The 18389-nt window shown below is 36.8% G+C and overlaps 1 protein-coding gene and 1 non-coding gene across 2 annotated transcripts; both read right to left on the bottom strand.

Annotated features, from left to right (window-relative positions):
• Nucleotides 1-5613: 5613 nt before the first annotated feature.
• LOC111889467 (exocyst complex component EXO70B1) lies at nucleotides 5614-7727 on the bottom strand. Its single transcript, XM_023885614.2, has 2 exons — nucleotides 5858-7727; nucleotides 5614-5729 (listed from the first exon to the last, which is right to left on the bottom strand). Exons 1-2 carry the CDS (start codon nucleotides 7725-7727, stop codon nucleotides 5614-5616), a joined length of 1986 nt encoding a protein of 661 aa, XP_023741382.1.
• A 7190-nt stretch (nucleotides 7728-14917) lies between these two features.
• On the bottom strand, nucleotides 14918-15024 carry LOC111889478 (small nucleolar RNA R71). The gene has a single exon (XR_002849547.1). It is a non-coding gene; the product is annotated as a small nucleolar RNA R71 (small nucleolar RNA).
• Between the last annotated feature and the right edge of the window lie 3365 nt (nucleotides 15025-18389).

Genomic DNA, 18389 nt, shown 5'->3' on the forward strand with positions numbered 1-18389 from the left:
GTTCGGGCGCTGACTGATCGTACACACTGCTTCTTTCTTGCTTACCACAAAACCATTTACAAAAGTTATGCCTTTATTTAAAAAAAAGTTTTCCTCAAATCCTCGGTTTGAGTTCAGTTACTCCCGAAGGTGCACCCGAATCCCTCAAACCAAGGCTCTGATACCAATTGTAACAACGCAAATTTTCAAACAAATTTTTTTCATTTTAAAAATAAAGTATTTCCGTTCAAGACAAGGCATAAATAATGTAAGTGTCATGTCAAATACAAATTGTCTAAATCCCAAGATCATAAAACATCCTTCAGTGTGTACCGATCACGCCGGCGCCTTCCCACGGTCCTCGCTAGTACCTGAAACACATACATAACAACTGTAAGCATAAATGCTTAGTGAGTTCCCCAATATACAACTTACGCACATACGCCTTTCCAGGCCCTGACCTTCCGGTCCTCAACACAACGCCCTCCGGCCCATGACATAATCGCCTTCCAGCCCATCACATATTGCCTTCCGGCCCACATAACATACATAGCACATATAACAAATAACTTACCACATATAGCATACATATCACATATCATATCTGACCTTCCGGTCACACAGTCAAACCCTTCCGGGTACAGTATAGTGAGAAGACTCACCTCGTGAATGCTGAAAGCTAGCAAATCCTGAAATCACTCGCACAATCCGTCGAGCTACAACCCCCCCTATAACATCACATATCTCTCATTAACACTTATATCTTCTAAGTGTGACTATCCCTAAGAAGTCAGACTTAAGTCAACTCGACCCGACTCGGCGAGTGCCATGGCGACTCGGCGAGTCTAGACGTCCTCCAATTCTCTGAGATTCCCTATCTACTCGTCGAGTATCCTCCTTGACCCGACGAGTTACTCCTGGAAGAATCGCGGGGCCACCCCGACTCAACTCGCCGAGTCTGAAGAACAACTCGACGAGTCCCAGTTAATCTTCAAGCTACTCGCCGAGTCTGTTCGTCGAACTCGGCGAGTCCATGCCATGTAACTGCTCAAACTGCATCATCAAGTCAGAACTGCTCCGACCATTCCTAGGTCTGGCCTTCCTAGGCTGATCCATCACGTAAAGTCCTCATTTCAGTGCTCATGATACACCCTATGATTCATAATTTACATTTTGACCTAAGGCATAAGGATTCCAATCCAAAACCTTCATCAATTCCCGAAATGCACAGACATGGGACATTCTGGACCTCCAAAGGTCCCAATACAGGGTTACAATCGATTAGGGGACTAGGGTAACAATCAATCTATTCACAAAAGGGTTCCATAAACCCTAATTCCATAATCATATCAACATAGCAGAGTATACTCGAATTCTTACCTGGATGATGTATTCTCTGTGTCCCCATTCCTCAGAATGTGACTCCCTTGCTGTTCCTTTAGCCAATCCCTTCTCTTCCTTGCACAACAACTCTTCTATAATCAACAATGGCCTATAATCCTTGCTCCAGATGCACACAATCGATTTAGGGTTCTTCTCAGAAGGCTAAAATGAACAATGACGGCCAATGAGTCCTTTTTATACGTCCCAAACCTGAACGGTTAGGGTTTTCGCTAAACAGCGTAGACTCGCCGAGTCCATATCTGGACTCGTCGAGTCCAGTCGCGATCCCGCGACCAAGTCTGCGATCCTACTCGGCGAGTCTAGGCTCCAACTCGCCGAGTCCCCTCTTGAATCACCCCAAAAACATAATTTTACAATACCTGAGATTCCGGGCTGTTACAGGCCTTCAACGATGCTTTGTTTATTACGCATTGGTAGCGGAAACTAGGTCCTGCTAATAGCCCTAAAGAACAGTCGTCTTTATTGAAATTATCATCGAGAAAGGTACCAATTGCGATGTTTACTTGAACTTCCATAAATAATCCGATGACTTTGTTAGGGTTCATACACATTATCATTGATTTTGTCAATTTCCTCTCATGTTTCTAAGTGGTTGTTATCTAATTGTTGTAATTCATACATGTCTTCTACGATAACATCCATAATTAGAGATTACACGTTTTCTATTGAAAACCTAACATCTAAATCATCATATTTTTATGACTTTTCTTGTTTTTTTCCCCCTAGATTCACTTAATTCCCCCCTTTTAAACTTATTCCATATTTATATAGGCAACATATGATTTAATTCAGAGATACAAAAAAAACACAACGAGAAATCATGGCAAGGAGGTTATATAGTAATCTCATTATTTTGAATTTGAATTTTTTTTTTTGTAAATTTTTTTTCTCTCCTAAATCTCATTTAATGAATTTATTAAACAGATAATAGAAATTATGGATAGTAGAAAAATTAGAACGATTAAACGTCAGTACTACCCAACATGATACTTAGGCGTGTTCGGCAAAACTAGCTGGTAGCAGGTAGTGGTGACTTGTAGCTTGTAGCGTTTTTCTAAACACTACATAGAATAGCAATTGGATTTTGAGGTTTTTCTTTAAACTAAGCGCTAGAAGTTTGTAGTGCCTTTTCAGGCTTTCTGTTCAAAACGAAACGTTTTATCAAACGCTAGAAGTTAGAAGCTTTCAAACATTCTGTGTCGAACATGCCTTAGATGGCTTGAAGTCGTTGATTGCAAGGTGCCACCCAAACTATGCATTTTCTACCTTTAATTAATTGTGTTATTTGCTTTGTATTCGTATCATTAACATGTTGTTAAATCTTCCATTGGGGTGCTATAATTAGTTTCTATTCATAATCAAATATTGATAAGTTTGACACTCGTGCTAAATTTTGACCTGCACCCATCAGATTTTGATTATTTACACCAACAGCTATTGGTGTTTGATATATTGAAAATTTTAAATGTGAGTAATTGACCAATTTACCCTATTATTTAAAAGCACCGTTGAATAAGTGTTTATTTGATATAAATAATCAGGGCCGGTCCGTTAATTTTGAAGGCCCTTTGCGAAAATTTAAAATGGACCCTTAAATATAACTTTTTTATTTACTATACTATAATATTCGACGACTAACAGGCCATCGCTAGACCTTCACTAATATAATTAGTGACTATGAGTAAAAAGAATATCGTTCATTTAGAAATTTTCATCGACGGTAAATAGAACCGTGACACATGCCATCTAATTCCAACACATTTGCGACAAATCGACGATGGGTTTAGGGATGTCAACGGGGGCAAACGGGGCGGGGAGTGCATCTCCCGCCCCTGCCCCCGAAATTTTCCTGTTCCCCCACCCCCGCCCCCACCCCCGGAATGTTCAGTCTTCCTACCCCCGCCCCCGCCCCCGCCCCCGAATCCCCTTCATTACCCCCGCCCCCACCCCCGTTCCCCCGCCCCCGATTGATTTTGGGCTACTTTTTTTGGCTAAAAGAAGTTGTTATTTAGGTTAAAAGAAGCTATTTTTTAGATAAAAAATAATTATTTATAGCAGAATTTTATATGTTAAAAATAAAAAAAGTTATGGCATTTTAAAAAATTATGCTAACAACTTAAAAACATGTTTTTTGATGAATTTTGGAAGCTCAAAATCATGTTATTGTTTATTATATTTATATAATTAATATATGTAAATATATGTGCAATTTATTAACGGGGTCCCCATGGGGATTTCGGGAAGGGATTGCCTACCCCCGCCCCCGCCCCCGAAATTTAAACGGGAGTTAACCTTGCCCCCGCCTCCGTCCCCGCCCCCGATTTTTTTAAAAAAAATCCTCCAAACGGGACGGGGCCCCCACGGGAATGGGGTCCCACGGGACTTTTTGACATCCCTAGATGGGTTAGTAACAACAACACCAAACACCTTCATAGAACCATCCTTTGTAGATATAAACAAAACATTAAATAAAATAAAGTTTTTTTGTTGCAAAAATAAAGGATGTTAATAGCATTAGTTTATAACCAATTTAACCATTTAAAAAATGTAGATAACTTTGCTAATAGAAATAGTTTTTATTAAGTAAATTATAATGAAATGTAAAATTCTTTCCTCATTTCACTAATCAATTCAGAATTCGTTTTCAACCATGTTATATAATAGACTCATATTTGTGAAAAAAAAAATGCATATCCTCTACCAAAATCATTACTTCGTAACCAAAAAATACGTTATTATATTATATGATATTTCTGTATAGATTCCTTAAACTATAAAAGTATCTTGCATTTCTTACATTTAAATGTATAAAATTAAACATTTGACACAGGTCTATTGGTTATTACTTTGAGTTCAAAAATATACCTATCTCACCCCATCGAAGCCCACATGTTTTGACAGATCACCTTTATTATCATGCTCATCTAAATAGGGATAATGTAAAAAGACATCAAAAGTGATCCGGAAGAATCGAACACGGGTTGTTTAAAATATAAGTAATGATACGCGACGCCTTTGGCCAACTGAACTCAAAGAATTTTGTGTTGAATTACAAATAATATATTATTAATATAAATATTAAATAGAAAATATGGCTAAAATTCAGGCCCTATTTTTTTCGGGGCCGTGTGCGCCTACACATTGCACACCCTCGGCCGGCCTTGTAAATAATGACACGAAAGCAATTATACTTAAACACTCAATGCCCATGTGTTATCTCTAATTCTTTTTAGAATAATCACTTAATCAGGAATAGAATTTCATTTAGAAATTCCATAACCTTACAAATAAAAACACAAACATACCGTTAGCACATACTTCGTGGTTTAATTTCCTCCAATATTCCTGTACGTGGATATGAAATGCAATAGGATTAAATAACATTACTATTCTGAATTGGCGCATATATGTTAACCTTCTTGACGCCTTTAATCTTCCAAATTTTTGTAGGGTTCTGTCATGTCAAATAGACCAAGCCGTTAAAATTAAGGAGCTGATTCGTATACAACAATTTTTCTCCATACACAACAATTGGTACTTTAAAATGTTGTATTGTACAATTATATAATGCATGAATTGTTGTGTATGGCAAAAAAATATTGTGTACGAATCACTTCCCTTAAAATTACCACTATCAAAATGAATGTTTCCCTCTACACATTTGTTATGGACATCAAAAGTAGTAAGTTTGGCAACATCATTTAAGGTAATGGGCAATGTATCGGTGGAAAGTTTGCGAGCCATATTGGAGGGGTATTAGGGGCGACATTATCGCCTCAAATGCTGTCGTCTGTAAAGCAATTTGTACCAACTAAACCCTAGCCATTTGATCTATGGGATAAATCGACATACGGTCAAAGTAATAAGCACACGGATCGCTGATATTGGTAATAGCGGCGACAAGAAACATGTTGTTTACTTGTCCCCGTTAATAATTAACAAGTGTTGCCGATAGCTAAAGGCGTTGCCAATATTATCCAGATTTCTTTCTTGTAGTGACCATTAATTGTCTGTTAATTATAATGATAACCATTCGGGCGGTGGTACCATTGTTTTGTTATTGTTGTATTATTATGATAAGTCCTTGAAAACTTTTGTTGTATATATTCACACATTGTCCTCCTATATCCATACATATCTATACTAGTATACAAATGTGAAAGGGAAGGTCACTAATTAACTAAAATTTCACTAGATTCTATCTAATCAAAGCTATTGTTGTGTTAAGTATTACATAAGTCCCACGTTTTTATAACTCTTAAGTAGATTCTTGAAAGCCCCTGTGGTTTGCTTCACCGTTGATACAGCTTGTATAGAGTTCATTTGATTGTCAACCTTCTCCGTGCCTTGTAGGTTGGATAGTTTCATGTCATATAATAAAACATTTTAGCAAAATGCAAATAAAACAATTAACAAACTTTATGCAAAATGATTTTGATGATAATAAGTAGTAGTAAACACATATATAGTTTACCTTCAAATAAAGTCTCAATCATTGCTTCGACATCTTCAGGTTGATACTTGATGTACTTATCGATGCTCTTTGCTCCTTCAAACTGTGGCTTATACCTGCCAACAAATGACCTATACGCTGGACTGACGACTGCAGTTATGGAAACCCTAATCTCGGATAACAACTGATCATCGCTCACCACCCATGTGCTTTGGGTCTTGTATATCTCGTCGAACATTGCATTAAAATTCTTGAACCTCTCTTTCAATATTCGTCTATTTGGCTTCCCTTTGACTTGGACACCTTCTTGTGTAAGGCATTGTAGTAGCCTGTTCCATGTTTCCCTCTGGTAACTCTTGTGGTAGTTCCTCACATCCGATGACTTCCGCCGACACCAATTATCTCCAAGAACTCCGTTCATCTCCTTCACGGTTTGCAATATAAACCGGTCGTTGTTCATCAGGAATATGTACCCCAATGATGCGTCTTTGTAAAGTGCTGACTTTGTTTCAAGGTTACTGTCTAGCAGCTGGATCACAGACAATAATTGTTTCGACAATATTGAAGACTCCTCCTCGGTGTCGTCGTCCTCTGGTTTGGTGTGTTCTCGGAACACGTATTCCAATACGTGTTGGTAATCGTCAAATGCGCATTTTATATAGTTCATGACGTAGCGTGTGGTGGGGTGTACTCCGCCTCCCTGGATGGGAGTTTTGTTGGCATCGTTCTTGATGGAGCTCTTTAGATCATTGAACATGTTGAGGACGACTTGCCCAATGATGTATGTGGCAGACGCTATTTCGGACGTGAGGTTGCAAGATTCTTCTAGTTTCACGTTGCTGGAATCCGAGTCATCAATGGAGTCGCCAAGATCACGGATCGCTACGTACATTTCGAGGAATTTTAGCAACCTCTTTGCCTTGGGCTTTGCTGTTGCTACAACCGTCACAGATTCAACAAGTAACGTGGTAACGCCTCGGAGGAGGTTGATAAACAAGGTTGTGAAAACCTTAAGGTGGTCGGAAAACACAGTCTCACCAAGCTTCCTTTCAGCGGGGAAAAGGACGCTGGAACAATGGTTGGCTAATTTAATCCACCGTGTTATATCTGGTTCAAGCGACACCCATTTCAATTTTGGAACTTCTTCAACGTTAAATTTTTCAAATTCAAACCTTTTGACTTGCTCATTAATTCCATCTTTCCGCATCGTGCTATACACCTGACAACATTCGTATTGGTAACCTGCAGGGATCATGAGGGATGCAATTTTGTTCATCAGAGTAATGTTTTCTTCTGTGTACCCTGGAAAATCTTGTTCGTTATTTGAGTATGAAGTCTCTGGTGTTAGCGTAGGGAGAGGATCCGATTTTGAGGAAGAAGACTTAGATTTCGATATTGGTTCAGTAGAAGTTGTCCAATCTTGTAACAAAGCCCCGAATTCTTCTTCCATCAGAACCATCGCTTGCTGAAGGACCTTGCTGACCTTATTAAAGGATGACGAATTTGGGAACTCACCCAAAACGATTTTCAGTTTTGATAAACGTTTGATGGCTTCTATGAAAAACTCGTCTTCCCCCGTCAAATTAGCAAATCTGGAGCCAGGTTGAATTGAGTTGTATCTTTTATTAATCCTTGATTCTATGATCCCAACGAAGGTATTAACCGTGTCAGGAATTTCAGGTGAGATCTCCTTTTCGTCGACGGTGGACAACTCGTCGGTGAATTGATCAATGTCGATGGAGATTTGATGAAGATCAAGATGCAACAACGATTCATCTTCGACATCATCCCCAGCGTCAGACGCGTCGGTAACATCATCATCAGGGAGCTTAGTCACGTCCACGTAAGATTTCCGTCGGTTCTTAACCTTACCGCTATAGATTTTTTCCATTAAACTTTTGTATGGGATGAATAGATGAATGAAAATGGAGAAGAAGGAGGGTGGTGGAACATCCCAATTTCCTATTTTTGGGACCTAATTTCATATGGTTGTTTGGTCCGATTAACAAGGATGGTGTGTCCCCTTTTGAGTTTTACGGTCCAGCGTTGGAATTTGAGAACTGCCATGCGAATTTCATTCAAATTGATTATCATTTTTACTAATCTTATTATATTAATTTCTAATTTCTAAAAACACAAATGAAATTCTAGTTGCAACGATTGATTTGATTTCATTTAGAGTTGTATCAAGCAAAGTAGCAAAAATGCAAAAACAAAAATACAAAATCAACACATATTTATATCTTTTATATTTGATATTTTCGATTTCCTTGCGCCAAAAGCTTTGAGTTACTCAATAGAATCCAACGAGTAATATATAGTAATATTATGACTCAAAGATCTATAGATTTTGTTTTTAAAAAAAATAATTTTGCCATCCAAAAAGAAATTATAGAAATTATGACACAGCTTGTTCTTTGTTTACCTGTTACGTCTATATAAAACTTTTTTTATTATTATTAAAATATTAACAGATTATCCTCTTATTAATATATGTATTACATAACCTACCTTTTACAAAATTATTTATCATAACCATTTGTTATTTTAAATTTTATATATATATATATATATATATATATATATATATATATATATATATATATATATATATATATATATATATATATATATATATGAGTATGATCAAATAAGAATACCCAAAAGGTTGAGAACGGATGAATGGATCTAAACCATTTAAAAAACTAAATTTAAGGTTATTATCGAATGAGCTATTTATGTAAAATTTTAAAAGTCATAGGTATTAAAGTGTAAGTTCAAACGGTGATAAGGGTATTATAGTAATTGGACATTTACCATCGTTAGTTAATTCCTATAATTCCTCAATCACTAACTTATTTCCTTCTATTTCTCGTCTCTCCCTCTCTCTCTCTCTCATCATCTCTCTCTATAAACCTAGGTACGCCTCCACCCTACATCTTTGATCCACCACTGATATGTGTATATCTACACATATATTTTACATCATATCTTAATACTTTTAGCTATAATTATGCTTATTATAGAACAAAAGGTACTTATTATGTTTAATATATGTTATGTAGCATAAAAGACATGCTCGAAAGCAACATGGAAGCTGGAAGCAGGAAAATGCAGGCTTAGGGAAGAAGAAGACACAAGAAAGATGTTGTTAGACAGCTTGACCCCTCGTCAGTATTTTGACCATATCTCATGACTCGTAACTCCGATAGACGAAATTCAAAATGATCTTAAAACTAGACACAATTTCGGATTACTTTCGTGTTTTGAGAAAAGTCGGATTTTCAACCACCACGACGTGGTGACATCACCACGAAGTGGTGAATGGAATCTTCACGATTCTTGACACCAACTTGGAGAATACGGGATAAACTTGATGACCACGATGTGGTGCCTGTACCACGTCGTGGTGTCGAGTTTTTTGGTAACTATATATATCTTGGACATTAGGTCGGTTCCAGGGGAGAGAGAACTGAAGGCTGTGACTATTAACGAAAAAAATACCCTTCCAAGACCCCTTTGAGGGCATAATTCAACTAGAGCTCAAAGGATAAAGAGATTGGAGAAAGGATTTGCATCTACACATTCGGTTTGCCTAGTTTAATCATGATTAGTCTAGTTTCCCTTATGTTTATGTGTTTCCCAGCTGTGATTATGGGCTAAAACCCCTTGCTTTCATTTAGAATAGATGAACTCCTAAATATTATGTGTTGATTTCTTGTTTGATGGATTGATGAAGTTGGTTTTGCTTTAAATATTGTTTGATAAATCTAACCCTAGCTAGTTAAAGTTTCTATCTTTATTGCCTAGTGTGACAATCGTCAATTTTCGGTCAAGTCAAAGTCAACTAAAGTCAACAAGTCAAACCGGTCAACTCAATTTGCCCGTAGGTACTAGAGTTTACGTTATGTAATTTCTAAACAACTCTCTATTCTAATGAGATATCATAAATCGAAAAGTGCGTACATCTAGATCTCCTTAACCTAAAACGGTGGTACGTGGAGAGCCAAACCGATAAAACAATGTTACATACTCATCGGGAGTATGCAAGATCCTTAAACAAGGCTTAACGGGGTTTACGGACCTTGCAGTGCGAAGCCAGACACTCAAAAAGGTCACCAATGAAACCTCTCTCAATCGTTTTCACTCCATCTCTTCTTATCAGAAATCTCTCCAAGAATGTCAAATCTCTCCCAAATCTCTCTAAGAATATGAAATCTCTCCCAAATATCTCTCTGTATGTGAAATCTCTCCAAGTATGTCAAATCTCTCCCAAATCTCTCTAAGAATGTGAAATCTCTCCCAAATATCTCTTTGTATGAGAAATCTCTCCAAGAATGTCAAATCTCTCCCAAATCTCTCTAAGAATATGAAATCTCTCCCAAATATCTCTCTGTATGTGAAATCTCTCCAAGTATGTCAAATATCTCCTAAATCTCTCTAAGAAAGTGAAATCTCTCCAAAATATCTCTCTGTATGTGAAATCTCTCCAACTATGTCAAATCTCTCCCAAATCTCTCTAAGAATGTGAAATCTCTCCCACATATCTCTTTGTATGAGAAATCTCTCCAAGAATGTCAAATCTCTCCCAAATCTCTCTAAGAATATGAAATCTCTCCCAAATATCTCTTTGTATGAGAAATCTCTCCAAGAATGTCAAATCTCTCTAAGAATATGAAATCTCTCCCAAATATCTCTTTGTATGAGAAATCTCTCCAAGAATGTCAAATCTCTCCCAAATCTCTCTAAGAATATGAAATCTCTCCCAAATATCTCTCTGTATGTGAAATCTCTCCAAGTATGTCAAATCTCTCCCAAATCTCTCTGAGTATGTGGAATCTCTCTCAAATCTCTCTCGAAATCTCTCCCAACTTTCTATAATCACTCGGGGCATTCCGACCCTCGAATTTGGCGAAAACAGCCCAAAAACGGAAGTCTATGCGAAAAACGGACTTAAGGAGCCGAAACCCCTCTTAGGAACCGAAACCCCTCTGAGCCGAAGGCTGCTGAACCGAACCCGAAAGGTCCTCTCGGGCCCGAACCTCGCATGCCTCAACCGAACCCGAACGTTCGGCACCTTTCGGATCTGACCTCTTCTCTTCTAATGGCTACCGAACCTTCCCTTCTGACCACCTTCGCTTCTGACCCTCGCTTCTGAGCTTCGGACCGAACCCTCGGCCTAGGACCCTTCGCATCTCGCCTCTGGTTCGCATCTTGCTTCCGGCTCAGCACCAACCATGACCGAACCTCAGCCTAGGACCGAGAGGCCTCGCTGGGAAACCTTTTTCTCCCGGTTTTCGATTAAATTCGCGTTTTAAGCCGGTTTTTAATTGTTTTAGCACGGGATTTTCACCCAAAACTTTATTTTAACATATAAGGACCCTTAATTATTAATTAATCATGTTTTAAAAATAAAACCTTATCCAAAAGAGTGGGTGAAGTACAAAGGTGGAGTGTTGACTTTACTTTATTTTATGACACAAGCAACCACTCTCATACCCACTCCATGTCACTATTCACCACCAGCCCATCCCTAGTCACTTCATAGGTCCTTTCTCACTATTTTCAACTATTCCCACGTTCTTAGGGCTGGAACATCCATCCTCTCTCCTCACACTTTAGTCATTCTCTCATTTTTACCAAGAATCACACTCCAAACTCTCTCATCTTTTTCTCTCTAATTCGAGAATTTCAAGGCATACTCCAAGACTCTTCTCCTACAATTAGTAAGTATCATCATCTTTCTTATGATTATTACACAGCCTCCTACTCAAAATCATAGATTGCTTACACAAACATCATCACATTCTTGTTAGATCTTCGAATCTTCAAGTGATTCTTCAAGTGTTCTTGGGTTGAACACTTCTCTTCTTTAACACTTACCTACTGAAATCACTCAAGGTGAGTTCATACCCCTACATTTTTATGTTTTCTTAAGTTTTTAGGGGGGGGAATACAGGTTAAAACACCAAGAACATAACTAAATTTTTCTAACAGCTTTCATCAGAAAAGTTGGACTCCATTCACGGACTGTTTTGGACAGCTTAAACATTTTTGTTTGAAAAACGGTTTTAGGTGTAAGTAGTTCCAGTACTTAGCTTTAAAATGACTACTTGCACATCTCCATACGATTTTTCTACAATTTATGGTGATTTTTACAAAACTGCCTATCATTTCAAACACCAATCCGGACCAGTCTGTGATTATGGACTTTTTCACCCAAGTTGGAGGTCATTAAAAATCATGATAAAAATTATGAGTAAACTAGACACATTTTGGGAACCCTCAGAATTTACGGATTTAGTTTTCAACTTCGTATGATTTTTCTATGACTTTTCAAAAACAGTGTAGAAAGGTTGAAAATTTGTTAACAGCTTATAACTTTCATAACACTTTGTATTATGTTGAGCAAAGTGTATAACGATAAGTTCCAAATATTGAATGTGTTTCCTTGTTAGTTTATCATCATAAACTGAATTATAGTCATTCATGATAAGATTATTCATTCATTTAGAACACGTATATTAAGCTATAATGAGCATAGTTTATGGATTCATAGCGTTAAAGCATTCATAAAAGAATTCTTATACATTACAAACATTTTGGATAAACTATAATAGGTATAGTTTATGTATCATTTACTTCTCAAACTTATTTACCAAAGGTTTTCAGTTTAGTTCACGTAAATCTGTTAATGAATAAATTTGTGAGTCATTCCCTTCGGGTTACTTCCAAAGTAACAAAGTCAAAAAGTCCTGTATTGTAACCAGAGTCTCTTGTAGGGAGAACGTGATAGTTGTGTATAGATCTATATTGGGTTTGACAAACCCACACCAGAGCTGCTTGCAACAGCTAGACCAGCAGGTCTGTGGTGACAAGTGTCATTTAACGGCGACGCCTGAAGAATGTCGTATTACGAGGCCGTCTATGTCAAGTATGGTTATGATAGCTCACATGTGGTATTAACAATCATAAGATTTACGGGTTCTAACTTTAAATTAGCGAGTTATGTCTATTTAGCTCACTGAAATTACTTTAAGTATAGTAAAATACTTATACGCCTTCATATCAAAAAGGGTTTTATGTCGATTTAAAATCACTTTTTACATCAACAATTACATACTTTATTGTATACTTTCGGTCTTGGTATTTAAGACTACACATCATTCATTACGGGATCTTTCTCACATCAGAAAGGGTTTTATGCCGATTTAAAATCACTTTTATATCTTTAAGTATGACAAATAGTTGTTCATTTTCGGTCCTGGTATTTAGGACTACATAACTTTTGTAAGGAAAATATTGGATTTTTCTTGGTATCATACATCTCTTTACAAAGATCGATTTTCAAACTCTTACTGTCAAAAGCTTATGAACTAACCAACCTTTGTGTTGACACTTTTCAAAACTACTTGTATTCTCAGGAATTCAGTGAAACAGGAAATCAACCACGTTTTGAGGATGGGACGATAAATCGTCGAACAGTTCATTTTGTATCATAATGTAATTGATTTGAATCATGTAAACATATATTGTGGTGTAACTTTTTCAATTATATTTATGATGGTTGTATTTACTTTGAGCACTATTATACTCGTTGTTGTGATACTCTACATGAAGTCCTCCACCCCCGGACGTTTCCGCCATCCTTGGTTTGGGGGTGTGACACCTAGTCTCAAGTTTTGTGTAGTTAAACTGCAGTTAATTGCATGAAAATTGATTTACCTAGTTGTTTATGACCATTAAATTTCTAGAGCTAGAGATTGACCATATCCTAGTGTAGGTGATAAGTTAGTTGCTTAAATGTGTTAGAGACCAGTATTTGATCATAATATTTGCTTGATTACTAGACTTAACCATATGCTTAAATGTGTTAGAGACCAGTATTTGATCATAATATTTGCTTGATTACTAGACTTAACCATAGAATAGTAGTCTGTAGATTCTATAATTCAGAGTCCAAATTATCTTTAAAATCAATTTAGTATCCTTAACTTGCATGATTATTTGGGTTAAAATTATTAAATTTACTTATGCTAGTTAGTCTGACCATGATGACTAGTAACTTTTATTTGGTAACTAATGAAATTAATCCATTGACTTGAAATCAACCATAGGAATGAGGGATTCGAAGCTAAACAAGAGTATCTTTTATTCTTGGTTTTAAACTGTCTTTCTAGTTGTTTACTTTAGTAATTAGTTTGTTATTTTAATTTAAGTTTTTCTGAACTTGTAAAATCAGATAAAACCCCCCCATTTTAGTTGTTTTTTGCTTTAGCTTTTAGTAATTATTTTATTAATTAAATACCGTTCCCTATGATCGACACCCGACTTACCCAAGCTATACTATAATCTGACTAGGTACACTGCCTATAAGTGCATAGTTAGTATAAGTTTGTTAGGTTATAAATTTAAAAGTTGATAGGTATAATTTGTGCACATCAAGTTTTTGACGCCGTTGCCGGGGAACGACTTATTTGATTTTTAATTTAATTACTTTTAGTTATTCGATCCTTTTATGGGTTAAAAACCACAAAAAGTTATTTTTGCAACATTTATTTTATTTTATTTTTTCTTCTGAACATCAACCACATCGTGGGAACCTTGGCCACGTCGTGGTCACGTTCCAGACAGTTTTTAATTTTAGTTTTTGTTCCTTTTTACGCGTTTTTTTTTATTTTTTTTTTAGTAGGAAATATGGGGGACATCACGACCATGTCAATGGAAGAATACAAGCGACATATGAGGAACGACAATAGATGGGGTCTTGATCCACCAAAAATCCCAGCCACGACAAAGTTTGAACTTCCGGGACACATTATTAATATGTTAAGGGGACTACCTTTATATGGAAAGGAGCACGAGGATGCTTATGAGCATATAGAAGAGGTGGTGGATATTTCACATTATTTTAATGCACCAAATGTGAGTGAAGATGTGGTGATGCTTCAACTTTTACTGGTCACGTTGAAGGGCGAAGCAAAAGAATGGTTAAAATCTCTTCCCTTTGGAGCAATCACGACATGGGCTGATTTCAAGACTGAGTTCATAAACCAGTTTACCCCTCCTTTGAAAGTGGCAAAGCTTAAAAGAAACATACAAAATTTTCAACAATTAGAAGGGGAGTCATTATACGAAGCCTGGGAACGTTACAAGAGATTGTTACAACATTGCTCTCAACATGACTTCAATGTGCAACAAGAAATCTCGATATTTTATGATGGAGTCAATGTGTGCACTCGTCAACTTCTAGATTCGCAAGGGCCCATGACAAAGAAGAATCCAACAACAAATAAAGCTTTGATTGAAGAATTCGCTAAGCATTCAAGAGAGTATCATAACTCAAGGGATGATTTCACTAGAGGAAATTCAAGTAAAGATGGAGGTCAAGATAGTACTATCAGTGCAGTAAATGCAAAGCTCGATGCAATGGAAGAAAAGATCACAAAATTGGGCGGACCAATTCAAGATAGACACGGAGCTTGTGGAGGACCCCATTCTACTAAGGATTGTGAGTTGGAGTACAAGAGAGCTCAAGACATGACAAATATCAACAACTAGATCATAAGCTCTACCAACTAGAACGAGTCCAATCCGAGAAGATAGATGCTCTCGAGTCGATGCTATTCAGATTCATGGAAGCTAGCGAAAAAAGACATGATGCAACTGATGTAACGCTTAAAGTTCAACAAGCATCTATTTTGAGCATCCACACACAATTTGGGTAATTAACAAAACTTTTACAAGAAAAGCTATCGGATTTACTTTCAAGAAAAGTCGAGCCAATCCCTATGGATCAAGTCATGGCTGTTGATATAGAAGAAGAAAATAAATTGGAGCATATGAAGGACCTTGAAGAGGAGTCTAATCAGTCACTAGAAGTAAAAAAGAAAGAAGAAGAAGAGTATCATGAAGCTTCCCGGTCGCCAGGATGTGGAGACAATAGTGCCACGTCGTGGGCGATAAAAGAAAATTATGATTTCTCAGTTGTTGAGCCGTATCGACCACCTCTTCCTTTCCCATCTCATGCCAATGCAAATTCGGTGAAATAAGAAAACATTAAGTTCCTTAAGCATGATGACTTTGAACGTGTGAAGGAAGAAGAGTGGGAGGAATGGGAGGAGCCTTTACCAAAATAATAAGTGGAAAAAGAAGTGAATTATTCAAAACCTCCAGCGTCAACGCCAATGATGTTTGAGGTGTTTGCTTTTACAAGAACACCAAATCCAGTAACGGAGGCGATTGAAGAAAAAGAAGTAGACAGTGATGAGTCTCATTTTGACAAGAAATACACGGAAAGAGACAAGAAAAAACCTAAAGACACGAGAATGAGGAAAGAAATCAAGTGGAAACATAAAGAAGATGTCAACCCAAAAATGCAAGAAAGTTCAAGGCATTCAATAGAAGGGTTGCTTACAAATGAGTAAGGTTCAAGATGATGGAGAATGGGGAGGTTACACTTCCACCCGATGCAACGTAGAGTGGGAAGGAGTCTGGCTCATGACTCCTCAAAAAGAAGCGCTTGTCGGGAGGCAACCCGATTTTTTAGAGGTTGCATTTTATTTTCTTATTTGATTTAGTTTTAGTTTTATTTTTCATTTTAGTTTTATTTTACCTTCACCGAATGATGATGTGTTTCTCTAGTTCTTGATCTTATTTTGTAGTGTTGAATAAAAGTGAAGCGGTGAAGGAGCTTAATTTGAAGAAGTAACGAGATTTTTGAAGATCATAATTGAAGAACAAGTTTTTGAATAAGTGTGGGGTTCCCACATAATGAAGAGAAAAGCATTTTGAAGCATATTTACTGAAAAGAAGACAACACGACGTGGACATCATTAACACGTCGTGGCAGTGGTTCAACACATTTTTATCAAAAATGCTTCTTTAATTTCATTCGATCAGGCACATTTGCATTCACAAGAAGAATCTTTCTAGGTATTATATTTAGAGTCCGAGTGAGGGTATTATTAGCAAAAAAAGATTCTTTATAGAGAAAGATTAGAAAACGACGAGAGAAGCGAGATTTGAGCAATTTTTCGGGTGTTTGTTTGCATCAATAAGTGAGGAGTCACGCTTAACAGCTTCGTATATTCGTTGGTGCCACATGTATTCTAGAAATCAACTCATTCTGACACCGATTATTGCAATTTCAAGACCAACACGTCGTGGTATTCCCCACCACGTCGTGTTGTCACAGTCAAAATACCAGAAAAAATAATTTGTTTGACCCACCACGAGGTGGTGCTTTTCGAGTTTGGTCCTGTACTTTCAGTAGTCTAAGTGTTCAAGAGTGGCATTTCCAATTTTATATTGAATTTCATGGTATGGATGAGCTGTTCCCACACCCTCAAATTTTATATTTACACCATGCTGAAGTAATGTCCCGACTGCCATGACATGGTTGACACTTTCCTATGTCGTGGGGGAGTTTTTTATCACATCAGGAGGCTACCATTCTACTTTCCAATTCCGTTTCCACACTTTAGAGCAAGCTAGAGATCCTACACACGATTCGAGATGCATGTTCTATCCCAGGGGAGTCTATTCCCTTTTCTCTATTTTTTTTTATTATATGTTTAGCATAGCATACAATGAGGGCATTGTATCTAATAAGTGTAGGGTAGGGGGTCGAAAAAGTATATTTAAAACCTTTTAATAGGTTTGAAATAATAATCTAAAAATTTAATCTAGTAATAGTTATAAGTTAAGTTGTTAGTGTTATATAGGATGATCCGATGAGAGTTCAAATGTTTAACCGAGCCAATACATGTTAATGTATATTCGTGGCTTCCCAAGTCTTAGTGAAAATCCATGAGTTATGAAAAGGTAGTTTGGTAGTTTTTATGGCATAATATGTTTTGCAGTCTAAACCTAAAATCTATCCAGGAAAGCTTATGTAGTCATTGCACATAGACTAATACCTTTAACCAATAAATGTTGAAGTTAAGCACCCTTGCTTAATCATGTAGGATTTGAGTGAAAAGAAAAAAAAAGGAGATATATATTAAAAAAAAAGGACATACCAAAAAGTTGTAAGAATTTTGGAGCTATTAAAGTATGAAGATCAAAAGATAAAAAAATTATGAAGAAATTCGAAAAGTTGAAGATACCAAAAAAATCAAACAAAAAGGTGGTGAATTCAAAGAAATCAAAGATCAAATATCAAAGAAGTGAAAAATTCCGAGAGCTCAAATTTGGTATCTAAAGTTGTAATTTCTAGATTATGTATGCTTGGGTTGCTTAACCAAAAATACCTTGAGGTTAAGAAAGAGTTATGAGGATTGATTCAGAGGTTTGCAAAAATGAGTGTCGTATAAACTAAGTGGTGTAGGTTCAAAAGGATTGTGAGTATTTAGGATTAGGAAGTTGTTAGGATTTTAGACACAAATATGCGCATTGAGGTCTTGGTATAATGGCTGAGTTCAAAATGGATTGTTCTATATGATGGTGGTGATGAAGGTTTGAATTAACATTAACTAGTTTTGCTTGAGGGCAAGCAAAAGATAAGTGTAGGGTATTTTGATATGTGCATATCTACACATATATTTTACAT

The sequence above is a fragment of the Lactuca sativa genome, chromosome 8 (assembly GCF_002870075.4).
Source record: "Lactuca sativa cultivar Salinas chromosome 8, Lsat_Salinas_v11, whole genome shotgun sequence".
Classification (NCBI taxonomy): Eukaryota; Viridiplantae; Streptophyta; class Magnoliopsida; order Asterales; family Asteraceae; genus Lactuca; species Lactuca sativa.